The 15,611-nt window shown below is 25.6% G+C and overlaps 1 protein-coding gene across 1 annotated transcript; it reads left to right on the forward strand.

The window, feature by feature from the left end:
* The first annotated feature begins 2,966 nt into the window (after positions 1-2,966).
* LOC105847208 (uncharacterized) lies at positions 2,967-3,542 on the forward strand. The gene has a single exon (XM_065809556.1). The coding sequence runs from the start codon at positions 2,967-2,969 to the stop codon at positions 3,540-3,542; it is 576 nt and encodes a 191-aa protein (XP_065665628.1).
* The last annotated feature ends 12,069 nt before the right edge of the window (positions 3,543-15,611 follow it).

The following is a 15,611-nucleotide window of genomic DNA, read 5'->3' on the forward strand; positions in this document are numbered from 1 at the left end:
CGTTTAACGATAGTTGTCCCTCGATTGTTCCAATATTATAATAAATAAAATTTTTTTAGTCCAAGTATTTTAGTTAATAAAATATCTTATTTGGTTGTGGTGTTATTTGCCAGTGTTACTACATTGTGTTGTCTAGCCTTTTTATAATCTTTTCTTTTTTAACTACTCTGGAGACACAGTAATGTGTGCTAACAAATATTTTATGCTATGCGCTATTGTTACTTTGCTTCGTGTTGACAGACCTAGGCTGTTGTAGCTGTTTTTTATTCTTTATATTTTCTGTTTCATTTTTATCCTAATTCTACTAACAATAAAATGCAAACAATACTTATGTTATTAAAAATTGTAATTTTTTTTTTCATTTCTTTTTTTTAGGTATTTTCAGGCTTTACTTGACTTTCTTTTTCTGTTACCTGTTTTAAAAATTAGATTTTAACAGATTTTAAAAAGAACTTAACTGATGTTAATGCGGTCTTTATCTCGTTAACTATAAGCAATGACATTGCTAATAGGGAGTCAAAGTGAAAATATTATTTATAGATAAATTTGTATTTAGTTTTTTAGATAATATATCAAGTTATTAATGTGTTTTTGTTATTAATGATTTAATTACTCATAACCCGTATTAGGGGTTGCTTACTGCTAGTTTTTTATTATTGTTACTGTTGTAAATTTCTACAGTTATTAATATAATTGTAGTTGTTATTCTTATTACTACTGTTATTATTACAACGATTATTACTGTGTTATTACACAGGTCAACAAAAATATTTTTTTTGGTGCCGAGAAAACAATTTTTTTTTCGTATAGCATTTCTCATTTTGATTTCAAATATGCAATTTATTATTCACCATCGCGTCACGTCTGAATATATTTTATTTCTAATATATTATTTTCCTATATCAGAAGCGATTGTTGTGCATCTTTTTAAGTTCTATTGTTAATACTCAAACAAAGTTTATAGTAGCATTTGTTAAAAAACTTTTTCTTATTAGTTGTCTAAACAATTTTGTTGTTAAAATTATTCAAGTCACTGGCAAACTTTTGACAATGCCTTAAAGTATTTTACTTACTGCTAAAAGAAATGTATTTACATAATAAACTTTTTTATTAATACCTTATTGATAAAATTTAAGTTGTCTTTGTGTCTTTAAAATATTGATTTTCAAACTTAAACAATAAGTAAAAAATATTTTTTTTCTATGTATTGGTTTGATTTTACTCAGTTTTATTGTAAAGTATACTTATATTTACATGAATGGTAAACTTGAAACGAAATGGTAAAGATAAAGTTAAGTTAACATTAAACATAACGCTACGGTTAATAATCGGAAAAAAACGTAATACGTAAGAAGACTTGTAAAGATTGCATAAAATTAGTACGCTTATTTCAAACAGAAATAAAACATAACTTTAGAAAGTTAACAAATAAATATCAAAAAATTTCTATATCTAAAATATTTTTTAAACGTGACAGAAGAAAACAAATGAGGTATGAAATATAAAATTTATTGAAATATGTATTATTTCTGATATAAAAGGCTTGCGGTGAGTGTAACGTTTTTTAAAAATAGTTAGGCGTGCTTCTGCTTTTGCTGACATTAGAGAGTTTTCATTTACTTTAAAAGAGCACCCTTTTGATCGTATTTTTTTTTTAATCAGAAAAAGATTGTTTATTTTAAACTAACAAATTTGTTTAATTTATATATACTAATATTTTAAGATAAGTTTACGATATTATCATGAGATTCAAAAAAGTTAGAGTTGCCGGCAGTTTTAACTCTTACAACTGTTGATAATTTTAATTCACTTTAAAAGTAGGTATACTTTTCAAGAAAAAAAATTTGATGTTCGATTAGAATTAACATTTAATGAAAGGTGATGCGGAGTGAGCATTCTTTTAAAGGAAAATAAAAAAAATTTTTTAGTTACTTCAAGCCAAATTATATTTGGTTTTAAATAGGAAACATGAGGGAAAAAAAAATCTATAACCTTAATGCATATCAACTACAGCTATGACCAAATAAATCAGTTGATATATGTACACTTACTGCGCATACCCCCTAAAAGTTCTGTCGATAAAAGTAAAATAAATAGCAATATAACAAAATAACAAAAATAAAACATTTTTTATTAAGAAATAATTAAAATTCCCACGCATGTACGAATAGTCTATATGATATCGTAGTCTATTCGCATGTTAGGGGCTGTTTATATTGATCGGGCTGGCTCTGTTAGTCGGGCTGTCTCACTTCGGTGAAATGAATGTTGTTGTTAAGTTTACATGAATTTTTTCTAGCCCGCAAAACCGGGATGAAATATTTGTTTACATCACGTGCCCAGTTAAAAAAATTTAAAGCTTAAAAACGGATTCCTTACCATTACATAAACAAATTCTTACCTGTACAATTTTAAAAATGATCAATACACAAGCTAATAATATTCAAATTCATCTTTTACAATTTACAATGCCTATTAAAAAGAAAAGGGATTTTAGTTAGTTGATAATTCTTGATTTATTGAGTTCTAGGCGGCCTATATTAAGAAGATTAAAATTAGCTAAAAAAACAGCAAAAAAAGAAGCTGCTGGTTCTATTTTGGACGCACCGATTTGTGGTGGCAAAATCTCATATTAAACATTACACCTGAAGAATCTTATAAATAAACTTTCGATTAGATAAAAAATTTTTTTTGGAAATTGTCTCCCTTCTTGAACCTTATACATCTCCAGATTCTTACTCACCAAATATAAGAGCAATCACACCAGATAAAAAGGTTTGCTATAACGCTATACTATTTAAAAGACAGTGGTACATTGAACATGACAGAAAACACTTTTAGAATTGCAGTTTGCACTACTTCAGCAGTCATTTTTGAAGTTTATATAAATAGTTAATTTTTTAAGTTAATGCTATAGTAAATTATTTAAGACCAAAGTTTGTTTATTTACCAAGAAAAAACAGCAAATGAGAGAAAAAATATCTGAGGTTGTGTCAAAATTTGGAATGATTCAAGTCTTTGGTTGTATTGATGGAACCCAGACTTCCATTGTTTGTCCAGATAATCATTCTCAGGATTATTTTTGTTGCAAACAATACTATTCATTACAGGTTCAAGCAGTTTGTGATTACAAAGGCAGATTTTTGGATGTTGAATTTATGTGGCCTGGTAGTGTGAATGACGCTAAAGTCTTTTCAAATTCTTCTATTAATACTAATTTGAGATGTTCAAGACTTCCAGGAACCTTTCAAACTATTACTAAGAACAAAGTAAAAGTTCCATGCTACCTAATTGGAGATCCTGCATATCCGCTACTTCCACATTCTATGAAAGAATATAGTACATGTAAGAAAAATGAAGAAGTCATTTTTAACAGTATGTTGAGGACTGCACGCAACCCTATAGAATGTACTTTTGGTCGACTTAAGGCACGTTGGAAAGTTTTGACCAAAAAAATGGATTTAAAACTTGAAAAAATTCCAACAGTAATTTATGCATGTTTTATTTTACATAACTTTTGTGAGCGACACAATATGTTTTGATAGAGTTCGTAAAATTATAAGTAGAGGTAATAAATGAAAATGAAAGAAATTTTAGAAATTTACCAGATCTAATTTTTTCTTGTATTGACGGTGAAGGGGAAGTTATTCGAAAAGCATTAACTGAATACATTAATGAAAATTATGTTCTAAAGCAAACTGTTTACACAGAATAAAATCAAATATAACAAAAAAAACAATACTCATCTTTTAATATAAAAAAAGGTTTTTTATATTTTTGTTCTACTTTTATTATGATTTTTTGTTAGACAAGTTGAACATGTTTAAAAAAATAAAACTTATTATTGTCATAAAACAGTAAATTTTAATTATAAGCTTTTCACAACTTTATTTGTTAACATTTTAAAAGAGTTTCTTAAAGATTTTTAGTCACTAAAAAATGTATCCATGACTTAAGACTTTTCAATAGCATAAATGCTTACATGTCTAATAATGTTTATAAATAACAACAAGCTTTTTTATTTCTATCGTCAATTGACTTTTTGTTGCTTTTGTTTTTCTGAATCCAAATAGGTTGAAAAGCACTATTGTTTTGATAAATAAAATGCTGAAGTATAATAGTTTGAACAGTAAATGTTTGTTGTTGAGAGATCAGTGTTCTGGAAAGTAATTCCATAGAGCAACACAAACCTTTGCTAAGGTCACTAATTGATTTACTAATGTCTTTTATACAATCAGAAAAAGATTCATTTGATTCTTTTATGGCTTTCGTTAGGATCTCGTTAGAGCAAAACTCTCTATCACTTTTCATTTCATTTAAAAAATGTTTATCTCTCTGTGCTGCAAAAAGATTTTTTTTAAGCATTTTTTCTTTTATTGTCAATAAGTTTTGGAACAACTGATGCTTTTCTTTTTTTTTTTTTTTAATTCATTTTCATTATCGCTACAGACCAAAATATCCTCGTGATAACTGATTACATTTTCAATATTATTTAAAGTTATTTTTCACTACTTGAAATACCAAATGGTAATGGCTTACTATAAGCTGAACCACCCCATATCGAGATAAGATTATCATAGTGTTTAAAAACAATTTTCACACTGCCACTTCTTGACCCAAACTCTACAGCTTTAAAAAATGCTTGTCTAATTTCTTTTGTTTTTTCCAGGATTCTTTTTTTTCCTCCAGAAATTAACTTTTTTTTCGACAAAACCCTGTCTTAAGGAGGGCTTGGTCTTGACTAGATAGTTATTTAAAATTTAACGGTAAATTTGGATTGTCTGATTCTGAACCAAACAAGTTTTCATCGACATGTTTATTTGCCATATCCTTTCAGATATAAGAATACTGTGCTTGTTTATCAGCGTCAAAGCCTAAATTTTTAAACATCATAGAGGATTTACATGCCTGTATAGACTCTATTAAACCTTCTACCATTTTTGAACTCCATTTAAAATGCTTGTTTAAATTTCCAGATACTTTTTTAGTTTTATTTTCATATATGTTTGCTTAAACTACCAAAGACATTTTTATTTTCTTAAGAATTTAATTCTTGTATAACAACTTCGTCAGAATGATTGCTCAACAATTGCTTAATTTTCACAAGCTTTATTTGTTTCATTATTTTTTTTGTAATTAAATTCGAGCATTTCACTTTAATCAGACATTCTTAAAGTTTATTAAAAAATGACGCACACGTATAATGAAGAAAACTGTCTCGCGTTTGTGGGATCCCACTCTACGCAAGTGAGATCTCAGTTTTCTGGGCTAGCCCGTTTGTAATGTAAACAAGTTTAATTTTTATATGTAAATCTTAAAGCTTGCGAGATCTTGTTTAAACGAGCCAGCTCGGCTAAACGTGCTAGCCCGGTTCATATAAACAGCCCCTTCGAGAAAATAATTTGTAACAAAAATTAACAGTTTTTTGTTAATTTTCATTATAAAAAATTTAAAAATAAATTTTTTTATAATGAAATTTAACAAAAAATAATAATTTATAATTCAAGTCATGTATTTCAAAAGCAATTTAATCTAAAGTAATAACAAAAAAAATTAAAATTACTTAAATGTAATTAAATCTAATCAAAAAAAAAAGGAACAAAGGGGGGGAGGGGGGGAAATAACCTTGAAAAACCCAATTCCTCGTATATATATTTAAACTCCACTGCGCATATCCATGGATAGTCAGTCAATATACTATACATATATGTATATATATGTATATATATATATATATATATATATATATATATATATATATATATATATATATATGTATATATATATATATATATATATATATATATATATATATATATGTATATATATATATATATATATATATATATATATATATATATATATGTAGGTATGTATATATATATATATATTATATATATATATATATATATATATATGTAATTATATATATATATATATATATATGTATGTATGTATGTTTGTGTATATATATATATGTATATATATATATATATATATATATATATATATATATATATATAATATATATATATATATATGTATATATACATATATACTATATATATATATATATATATATATATATATATATATATATATATATATATATGTATGTATATATATATATATATATATATGTATGTATGTATGTATGTGTATATATATATATGTATATATATATATATATATATATATATATATATATATATATATATATATGTATATATACATATATACATATATATATATATATATATATATATATATATATATATATATATATATATATATATACGTAGGGTAATATATATATATTATATATACTACACTGTGCATATATGTATATATACATATATACATATATATATATATATATATTTATATATATATATATATATATATATATATATATATATATATATATATATATATATATATATATATATATACGTAGGGTAATATATATATATTATATATACTACACTGTGCCTATCCCTTAATAGCCAGTGGATAAATATCACTACTCTGCGCTAGATTACTTTTGAATTTAAAAATTGAATAAAAAGAGTTAATTTTTTTTTGTTTTTCATTGAGTTGGAAGGTTTCTCCCTTTATTTTTATCAAACGTCCGAACATGTTTTAATTAAGATAGTCCATTCACGCGTCAAAAACATGCGAATAAACACTTATTAAATATTTTTTTTATTGCTTAAATAGAAATAGATTATTTCTATTTTTAATAGTACATATTAAGTTATTCTTATAAAACTTTGTTTAGGATAACAAATCTGTTTAAAAGCACTTGCTTTAGAAGCAGGAGATCCAGGTTTGAAACGAACTCTGGACCTGTTTTAGCATCACGTTAAGGGAGGAGGCATGAACTTCCTAGTTAAATGCACTTCCACGGTGGTCTGTGACAAGACCGTTAGGTCTTCTTTGGGCACAAAAATAACAAAATTAAAATTAAAGAAAAGATATAGATCTAGAACTTTTAGGTATAAGGCAAGCTTTAAAATTATGTTTGTTCATGTTTATGCCAAATAAGAATGGAATTTGAAATTGGATTTTACACATTGCCTGAAAATGTCACATCTGAAAACACCTATGGTCTTTTCTTAAAAATTTTAAAAGTAGGCACTTCAGTCCATTTTATGATCTCGTAATATAATTAAGCTAAAATGTTAATTTTTATTTTATTGCATTCAAAATGTTAAACTTGTTTTAAAATGGGTTTAACCAATTTTGTAGCACTTCTGGTTGTCAAGAAATTTCCATTTTTATACTACCTAATTTGACATTAATTCGACAAAAAAATGCGCTTTTTTATTTTAGTTTTTTTTTTACCATTTTATTTTACCATAATTGCGTAAAAATTTGCGTAAAAGTTTTACTATAACTGCGTAAAAATTTTACGCAACGACTTCAGGCAATAATCTATCTGTTATCATTAAACAATATGCAAATAAAACAACTTTCATTTCACAATTAATCTTTAGAAAAAATATATATACAGAAAAAATATATATTGCAGAAAAATATATATACATTAATATAGTCATAGACACATTACACATCACATTAATATAGTCAAATCTCTATTACAACATTAAATTGTGAAAAAATAAAACACACGGTTGCCCAATTTTAAATTTTCTTAAATGTTATAGATGCGATATTATAAATATCATAGATCAATATAAACGAAATATATCTTTACATATATTATATATATATATGTATATATATATATATATATATATATATATATATATATATATATATATATATATATATATATATATATATATATATATATGTATATATAAATATATTTGTACATATATATATATATATATATATATATATATATATATATATATATATATATATATATATATTTAAACAATATAAATAATATAGATTAATATATACGACTAATTTATAATAATATTATATAATTTATAATATATTTATAATATAATACTACTAATGATATATAATAACTATACACGATACGTTATAATAACTATAAACGATATAGATATAAATAATATAGATTAATATATACGACTAGTTTATAATAATGTTATATAATTTATTATATATCCATAATATAATATTACTAATGATATATAATAACTATATACGATACGTTATAACAACTATAAACGTTATAGATATAAATATTATAGATTAATATATACGACTAATTTATAATAGTATTATATAATTTATAATATATGTAATATATTTCTAATAAAATATTACTAATAATATATATAACTATAACCTCTCCTTTTTCAAGGTCAATAAGCAATGGAAAAGTCTATACTTGATTTTCCTCAATCTCATAGACCACATCAAACAAAGTTTTTTTTAAGTTAAGAGTTGACTTGTTTACTCGAAGAAACCTGTACACCAAAAGTATATTTTAGTGTCGATTTTCATTATTTTATGTTGTATAAATTTCCCAACAAGATAATTAACATCATTTAGAATGACAGCCAAGATGTTAGTTTTTTGTTGATTTGCTAATTGAGACAGTCTTGCATTCTTTAATTTTTCACTTTACTCTTCTTCTGTTCTGCAATCAAAATATCTCGTTTTTTTCTTTCAATAAGAATAACTCTTCTCTCAATGGGCTCTGGAAAAGTCCTTGTTCTAATAACTGATTGTAAATTACTGAACAACTCATAGTTTGTTAAGTCTATTCGCTTAATACCATGCATTTTAGTTTTGTAAAAGTATTTAGGTTCGCATTTAACTTCCATAACATACCTATAAAAATCCAACTGTGCTCTTAATATTTTTTTGCTTTTAAATGTCTCAACTAACAAAACATATTCATCATCTGCTTCTTTTGAGGTCAACCACACCTTCGTCCTCAAACAACTCATTAACCGATTTAGCTTTTTTTAAGAAGGCTTTATCTTAAGCTGTTTTTTTGGCTTTATGCTTTAAACTTTAATTCTAAATGACGTTATTTGTATTTATCTTTCATTTTATTAAAGTTTGTTGAAGCTTTTTTTAGCAATGAGTCACGCTCATCTAAAGTCTTTTTATCCAACCAGTCTAGTGTTTTGTTTTTATACCACATAGTATAAGCTTGTATAGTTTGTATTTTGGCATTTGGGTTTGTACGAATTAAAAGATCCATTACCGCAAAGTCACTTTCTGACGCTTTGTTTGTTGTTGGAACATTCTCTGCAGCCTTACTAACATTATCAGAAGGATGCCAATATTTACCTCCAGGAAGTTGATCAGCAGATTGTCTTTTCAGAACAACTAACAAAGAATCACAAATTACTTCTAATGTCTGCTGTGTTAAAATATTAAAATCAGTGTCATTAGTCTCTTCAAACAATTTATCATACAAAATATCTTTATGAATATTAACATCACTTGGACTGAATATAGGTGTTTTCGAGATCATAATCGATGATGCATTTTTACACAAATCTAAAAGTTTCATTTTTAGGGTTAACAAAAATGGATTCATATCAAGAATACTTTTTTGTGATTCAATTATCCGCCAAAGTGGACCTGTAATTATTTTATCAACTATTCCAAGAGCCCGCACTTCTGCTAAATATAATTTGTTGCTAATATCTTCTTTAACTGCAAGTTAAAGATTGTTTTGATTTGGCCAATTTTGAAGAAACTCTAAAATATCTTTTGAATGAAAATACAAAGCTGCAGCATTATAATATAATATATTAAATCTGTTATCAACAAAGGGTGCAAGCATACACTTACTTTGTCCTTTACCAGCAAGAAATGCATTAAAATACCCAGTAACTCCAGCTTCATCACTTCCCCTTACATGAAAAGCTTTACATGCAGTTCTTATTAATCTAGTGGCACCTGATTCAGCAGTATTGAATGCAAAAATATTTTCATACCTACTACTTAAAACTAACTTTTCGAATAAGCTAATTGTTTTATCAGTTTCTGTTGCAAAGTTAGATAATAAACGCAATTTACAAAAAAAATTAAACATTTCAATGAAACTTGCTTGCTCGGCATTTTTTAAACTTTCCTAATTCTTTATAACTTTAGGCAGTAACTTTTTTCTCATATCTTTAAGCTTTAAATTAAACAGTGGATTAATTCGCCCAAGATCAGACATGGTAGTTTTAAAAGAACATACAAGGTTAGAAAAATCGTTTTACTTGCTGCTACTTTCTAAAATGTCACATATATCATCTAATGTTTTGGTTAACGCATTAATAATACAATCTGCATCACTGCCAGCCATTTCACGTAATCCAAAAGATAAAGTACTTCCATATGAGGTAGTAACTTGGAAATTTTGAAAATGTCTTTGATGTTTAGTGGTACCGTCACTGTGAAGACAATTGGCCGAATTAATTTCTACAGGGTTTATCATTTCTTCTGCAACTTGAAGTTGAGCATGTGCTAAAGCTTCAGTCATAAAATTGAGATTTTATACCAATTGAGTGAGGCTTCTCTATATTTTTGTTAGTTTTTTTAAAACAATTGCGATAACTTCATTAACTTTGTTCATGCTGACATTCAAAGAAACTAACTCCATAATAACTTCTCTTATATCATTAGAATACCTTCCGTTTTGAAATGTTATTATTCTGCGATCATAGAGAAGAGAACTTAAATTAAAATCTTTATTTTTTTTGCTTAATACTCTAGTGTTAGGAGAGTCAGTATCCTTTTCAGGATTATTTAAACTGTTAGAAGACAAATTTTTATGTTTATTTTCTACCGTGCTAAACTTCTTCTTTACATAATACAATTTTTTGCATGTAATTCTTTTTTCTCATGAAGGAGTGCAACTTTATTGTCACCTTTTTTCAAGCTTAACAAAAGTTTAACTCTTTTATTAGGATTTTTAATGACTTTGTTATAAAAATCTTTTAATTCTTTTATTTCCTTATTTTGTTTCTTAATTATTTTTTAATTGATGAATCTTCGCTTTATTACTTGAATTTAATAGTTTATATGTCCTTCTAGGGTCGTTAGATGTAAATTTTTTATATTACTAATACGAACATTAGCAGATTTGAACTTATTTATACAACCAGATGAAGCAAGTTTCAATTTTTTAAAACAGTTTCCCGAGGTTTGTTGGTTCAATTTTCTTTTTTTACCTTTCGTTTTATTTTTTTCACTTGATATGCATAATTCACAATTAGTTTCCGAAATAGGCGGTTTAAAGAGCATCGGCTTATATATATCTCTTCTTTTATTGTTGTTTTTTAACGATTTAAATTTATCTACAACAATTTTAATTTTTTTGTGCATGCTCAAATTATTTTCAGTTACTGAAAACAAATTGGAGAAACGGCCTCTGAAATTCGAGCACACCATTTTCAAAGATTTATCACTCAAGCATAGATACCAATCATATAACTCTTTATTATTCATTATGATGAGGCTAATTTTATACAAATACTGTATGATACAATTAAATTATTATATTGTTTTAGCAAATTAGTTACCGAAATAATTTTTGAAACAATATTAAGATACTAAGATACTAACAATATTAAGACTGAAAGGAAGAAAAGGACGGGATTTAGCAGGCTTTAACTTAAATTTAAAAATTAAGCTGAATACCCGAACATTAGCAAAAACTTTTAGACCAACTTATTCATCACAAAACCAATAAAAAAAAAAAGTAGAAACAAAGAAAAATAGTTATATACTATTTTAAAGGATGCTAGAACGCAAATAAAATAACTTTAAGCTAAAATAATTACAAAAACTTAATTGAAACCGCTCCTTCAGCCAGACAAACTGATATTGAAAATTCTAGCAGATATTTTATGAAAGATTAATCATTTTACTTTTCGTAAAACGTTTTACTATGGCATAATAGATTAAAAAAATCGGTCTAAATTAATCTGAAAAAGTCTTCTTTATATATAAAAAACTTCGCAAATTTTGTCTACGGAATTTGTCACGTGACTGAAGTGCCTATTAAAAGGTAATGTTTTCCAAAAATAAAAAAAAAAGGCATGCTTTGTTGGCGTTCACTTTTTATCAAAAGTTTTTATGTAGGTTCTTTAATTTACGGTAACGTCAATTCGCGTCAGTTGAGAAAAAAACTTTTCTATTAAGGTCATAAGACTTGAATGAAAACTTTATATACAGCTTCCATTAATGCTTTCATTATCATAAATTTGACTATTCCTATAAACTTTATATGTTTTAAGCCGGATATTAATTATTTCAATAATCGCTAAAAACTCAAATTAAAATAATCGGGTAAACAAACTTATATTAATAACAAAAAATAGCGAGACAAATTTGTTTTTAGCTTTTATTTTAGTAAAAATAAAATTTTTTCCTAAATGGTCCTTTACTTTTTATTTTCATTTTTATTTTTATTTTTGAATGAAATTCTTATTGAGAATAATTCAAAATTATTAACAATTATTTTCATGTAAAAAAAAGACATTTGGCCCGCTAATAATGCATTAAACGGATAATTAATGTAATTATAAAAGCGGTTTGCAGGTGCATTAGAGTTTGATCATTTAGAATGCAATTTATTTTATCAAAAAATTAAAACAGCAGGATTAGAGAGATGTAAAGACCTTTTACAATGCAGTGATTGTTCATAGTTATCCAAAGTAGCTCGTAATTTGAAAAGGAATACAAATTCTTAATAAAAGGCTGTCGATAACGAAATAGTTGATTTAAATAAAAATACGCAACTGCGCACACACAAAAGCGCACACACAACTCCGCACACACAACTGCGCACACACAACTGCGCACACAAATTAGATAATTTAGAAGTTTAATAACTAACGCAAGAAATAAACTGTCAACAGATCATTGTTCTGATAATATAATAATAACTAAACTGTCATATTATAATAATAACTAAACTGTCATATAATAAATAAACTGTCAACAGATCATTGTTCTGATAATGAAAATCAAAATCTTTAAAAAAACATTGTTACTATAAAAGTGTATATACCTACAAGTTTTCTAATATCAATAAATATACCAATTTTTCAATAAATATCAAATATTTCTAACATCAATATATATCAATATTATAACAATATAATCTAATATAAAAAACTAAATTCAAATGTAAAAATATTTTTAGTAAACGTGAAAAATAACTTCGAATACACATTTGTGCAAATTTTCAAAAAATTGACAGTGAAATTTTGCAATTATCAAACAGCTGTTTTGTCAAGTTTTGTTTTTAGCAAACTTATGACCTTCCTAAATCAGAACCTATGACTTTCCTAAATCAGAAATAGACCAAATTGGTGCTGAAACTCGCACCAATGAAACACGCACATATACATTTTATTTTTTGCATACGTTGAATTCAAATTCAAAACAAATAAAAATTCAAAAACAAAACAGAAATAACAAGAACAGAATCATTGCAACCATAATTTAAAAAACCAAACAAAATTAATAAAATTTTTTTTATTGATATGCATTAGTTGTTCAGCTGTCTTTCTTTTCATCCGTCATGCAATATTTAATATTTTAGGAGTGATTAAATGTATTTATAGCCATATCAATCCAGGCAAATATAAAGACATATTTGTAACTGAGTAAAACATTTAGAATAAATCAAGTAATAAATATCTAAATCAATTATTATCTTTATACATGGTAATGAATGGCATTCTTTAAAGTTCTTTATTCTTTAGGTTTTAAATAAAAGCGTTGTAATACATTAGTGTCAAAAATACAAATGAATAACGAGAGACAATAATAAAACACGCGATGATAATGTTTTTACAAATTAATTTTAGAAAGCTTAAATATCTTTACTGTTTTATAGACCCCTTCCTAAAACTCTTTGATTAATACATTCTCAGTAACAGTATTAAAGCTAAATAGTACAATGGCTTTATGCAATGTTTACTAAGCTCTATTAACTTCAATTAAGCTTTTTTGAGAGAATTTTTCCGGCCTTTAATTTATGCTCTCCCACGAGTCAACGTGGAAGAGACTAGACTCTTATCTATATATAGTTCAATTTCCGGTATGAAATGTTTTTCATCAATAAATTTAAATAACGCAAAACTTTTAAAAATTTTAAAAACTCATAAACTTAATGCAACATTTTATTTTAAAAGTATTTTGAAAGTTTTCAAAATCATTATTTAGTTTTTTTATCAACTTTTTTCTTGTCTTCTGACGGCGAAGTTAAAGCACGTTTGTCAAGTTGTTGTTAAAATGCACAGTCTTTAAACCTTTTATTGGTAAGTTTTTCTCTCTAGGTAGTGCATTAGTTATGTAATGTTATCCACACTCAATAACTATTAACTCTTATTAAAAACACTTGCAGGTGTAAATATATGAATTTATAAAGTGTTATATATATATATATATATATATATATATATATATATATATATATATATATATATATATATATATATATATATATATATATATAAACCTAATTCTTTATAAATTGTTTTTTAAAATTTATGGACACAACTCAATTTTTGTAAAGATACTCAACATTTCTTTAATCCACTTTAAGAAAAGTTTGTTTTATTTTAGTTTGAAAACTAACTGGATCTACTGCTCGTTTAGCATAACTACCATAATCAAATATTTAACAGTTTACTCCAGGTATAATAAATCTGTATTCATATAAACAGATCTTCGTACTACTCCAGTATATCAAATACGTTTAAAATACGTTTAAAATAAGTTTAATACATTAAACTTTAAATATAAAAATATCTCTAAGAAGTTTTATCTTTAAGTACTTTATTAATCAACAATAAATATATCGACAACAAAGGATGGCACTTTTACTTACTTTTTTTTACTGACTCGATTAAGTTAATTTTTATCAAAAAGTAAATTACATAAGTAATTTTAAACGTTTTATGTAAATTTACATTTCCGTAATTCATTTTTTTGAAACGACTGTTACTTTTTAAAATAAGTTTTTTTACTTTCAAAAAAATGTTATGTAAAAGAAGATTACATCAAAAAGTAATTTACTTTTACATGTAAAAGTTAGTCACGTGAAAAGGGTGTTTTACTTTTACATATAAAAGTTAATTACTTTTGAAAATTACATTACATAATATAAAAGTTCCTCAAACTGTAATTTACATTTACCAATGATATATTTTATATACTAGATGTTTAACTTCGGTCCGAAAAGTGAAGCCGTCGAGGCCACACGCTTAAAAATAGTGTTGAGCCGTAGGCTACATTATGTCGCGTAGAACACAACATTGAGTGTCGACGCCGGCTACACCAACACTATGTGGCTCTAAAAGCCACACTCAGTGTTGCATTTGTAAGGCCATATAAAATGTAGACTTGAAAGCCCCACTTTGTGGCATTTAATGCGACACTTTTCTAGAAATTTTTGCGGCACAATTGTTGCATTTAATCAATGGCTATATATTTACGCTCTTTTTGCGCGACAAAACTGTTATAAAAAAACTTCAACATTAGTGTTGCTCTAAATGCAACACTATAGATTATACACAAATCTGTGTTTTTCTAGGCTAATTTAATTTTTTTGAAGTATATTTATGTGTGATTTATTCCGTCCATTTAAATCTTCACGTAGTATGAATATAACCGGGCGCAATTAAATAATTTAAATA

The sequence above is a fragment of the Hydra vulgaris genome, chromosome 11 (assembly GCF_038396675.1).
Source record: "Hydra vulgaris chromosome 11, alternate assembly HydraT2T_AEP".
In the NCBI taxonomy this organism is placed as follows: domain Eukaryota; kingdom Metazoa; phylum Cnidaria; class Hydrozoa; order Anthoathecata; family Hydridae; genus Hydra; species Hydra vulgaris.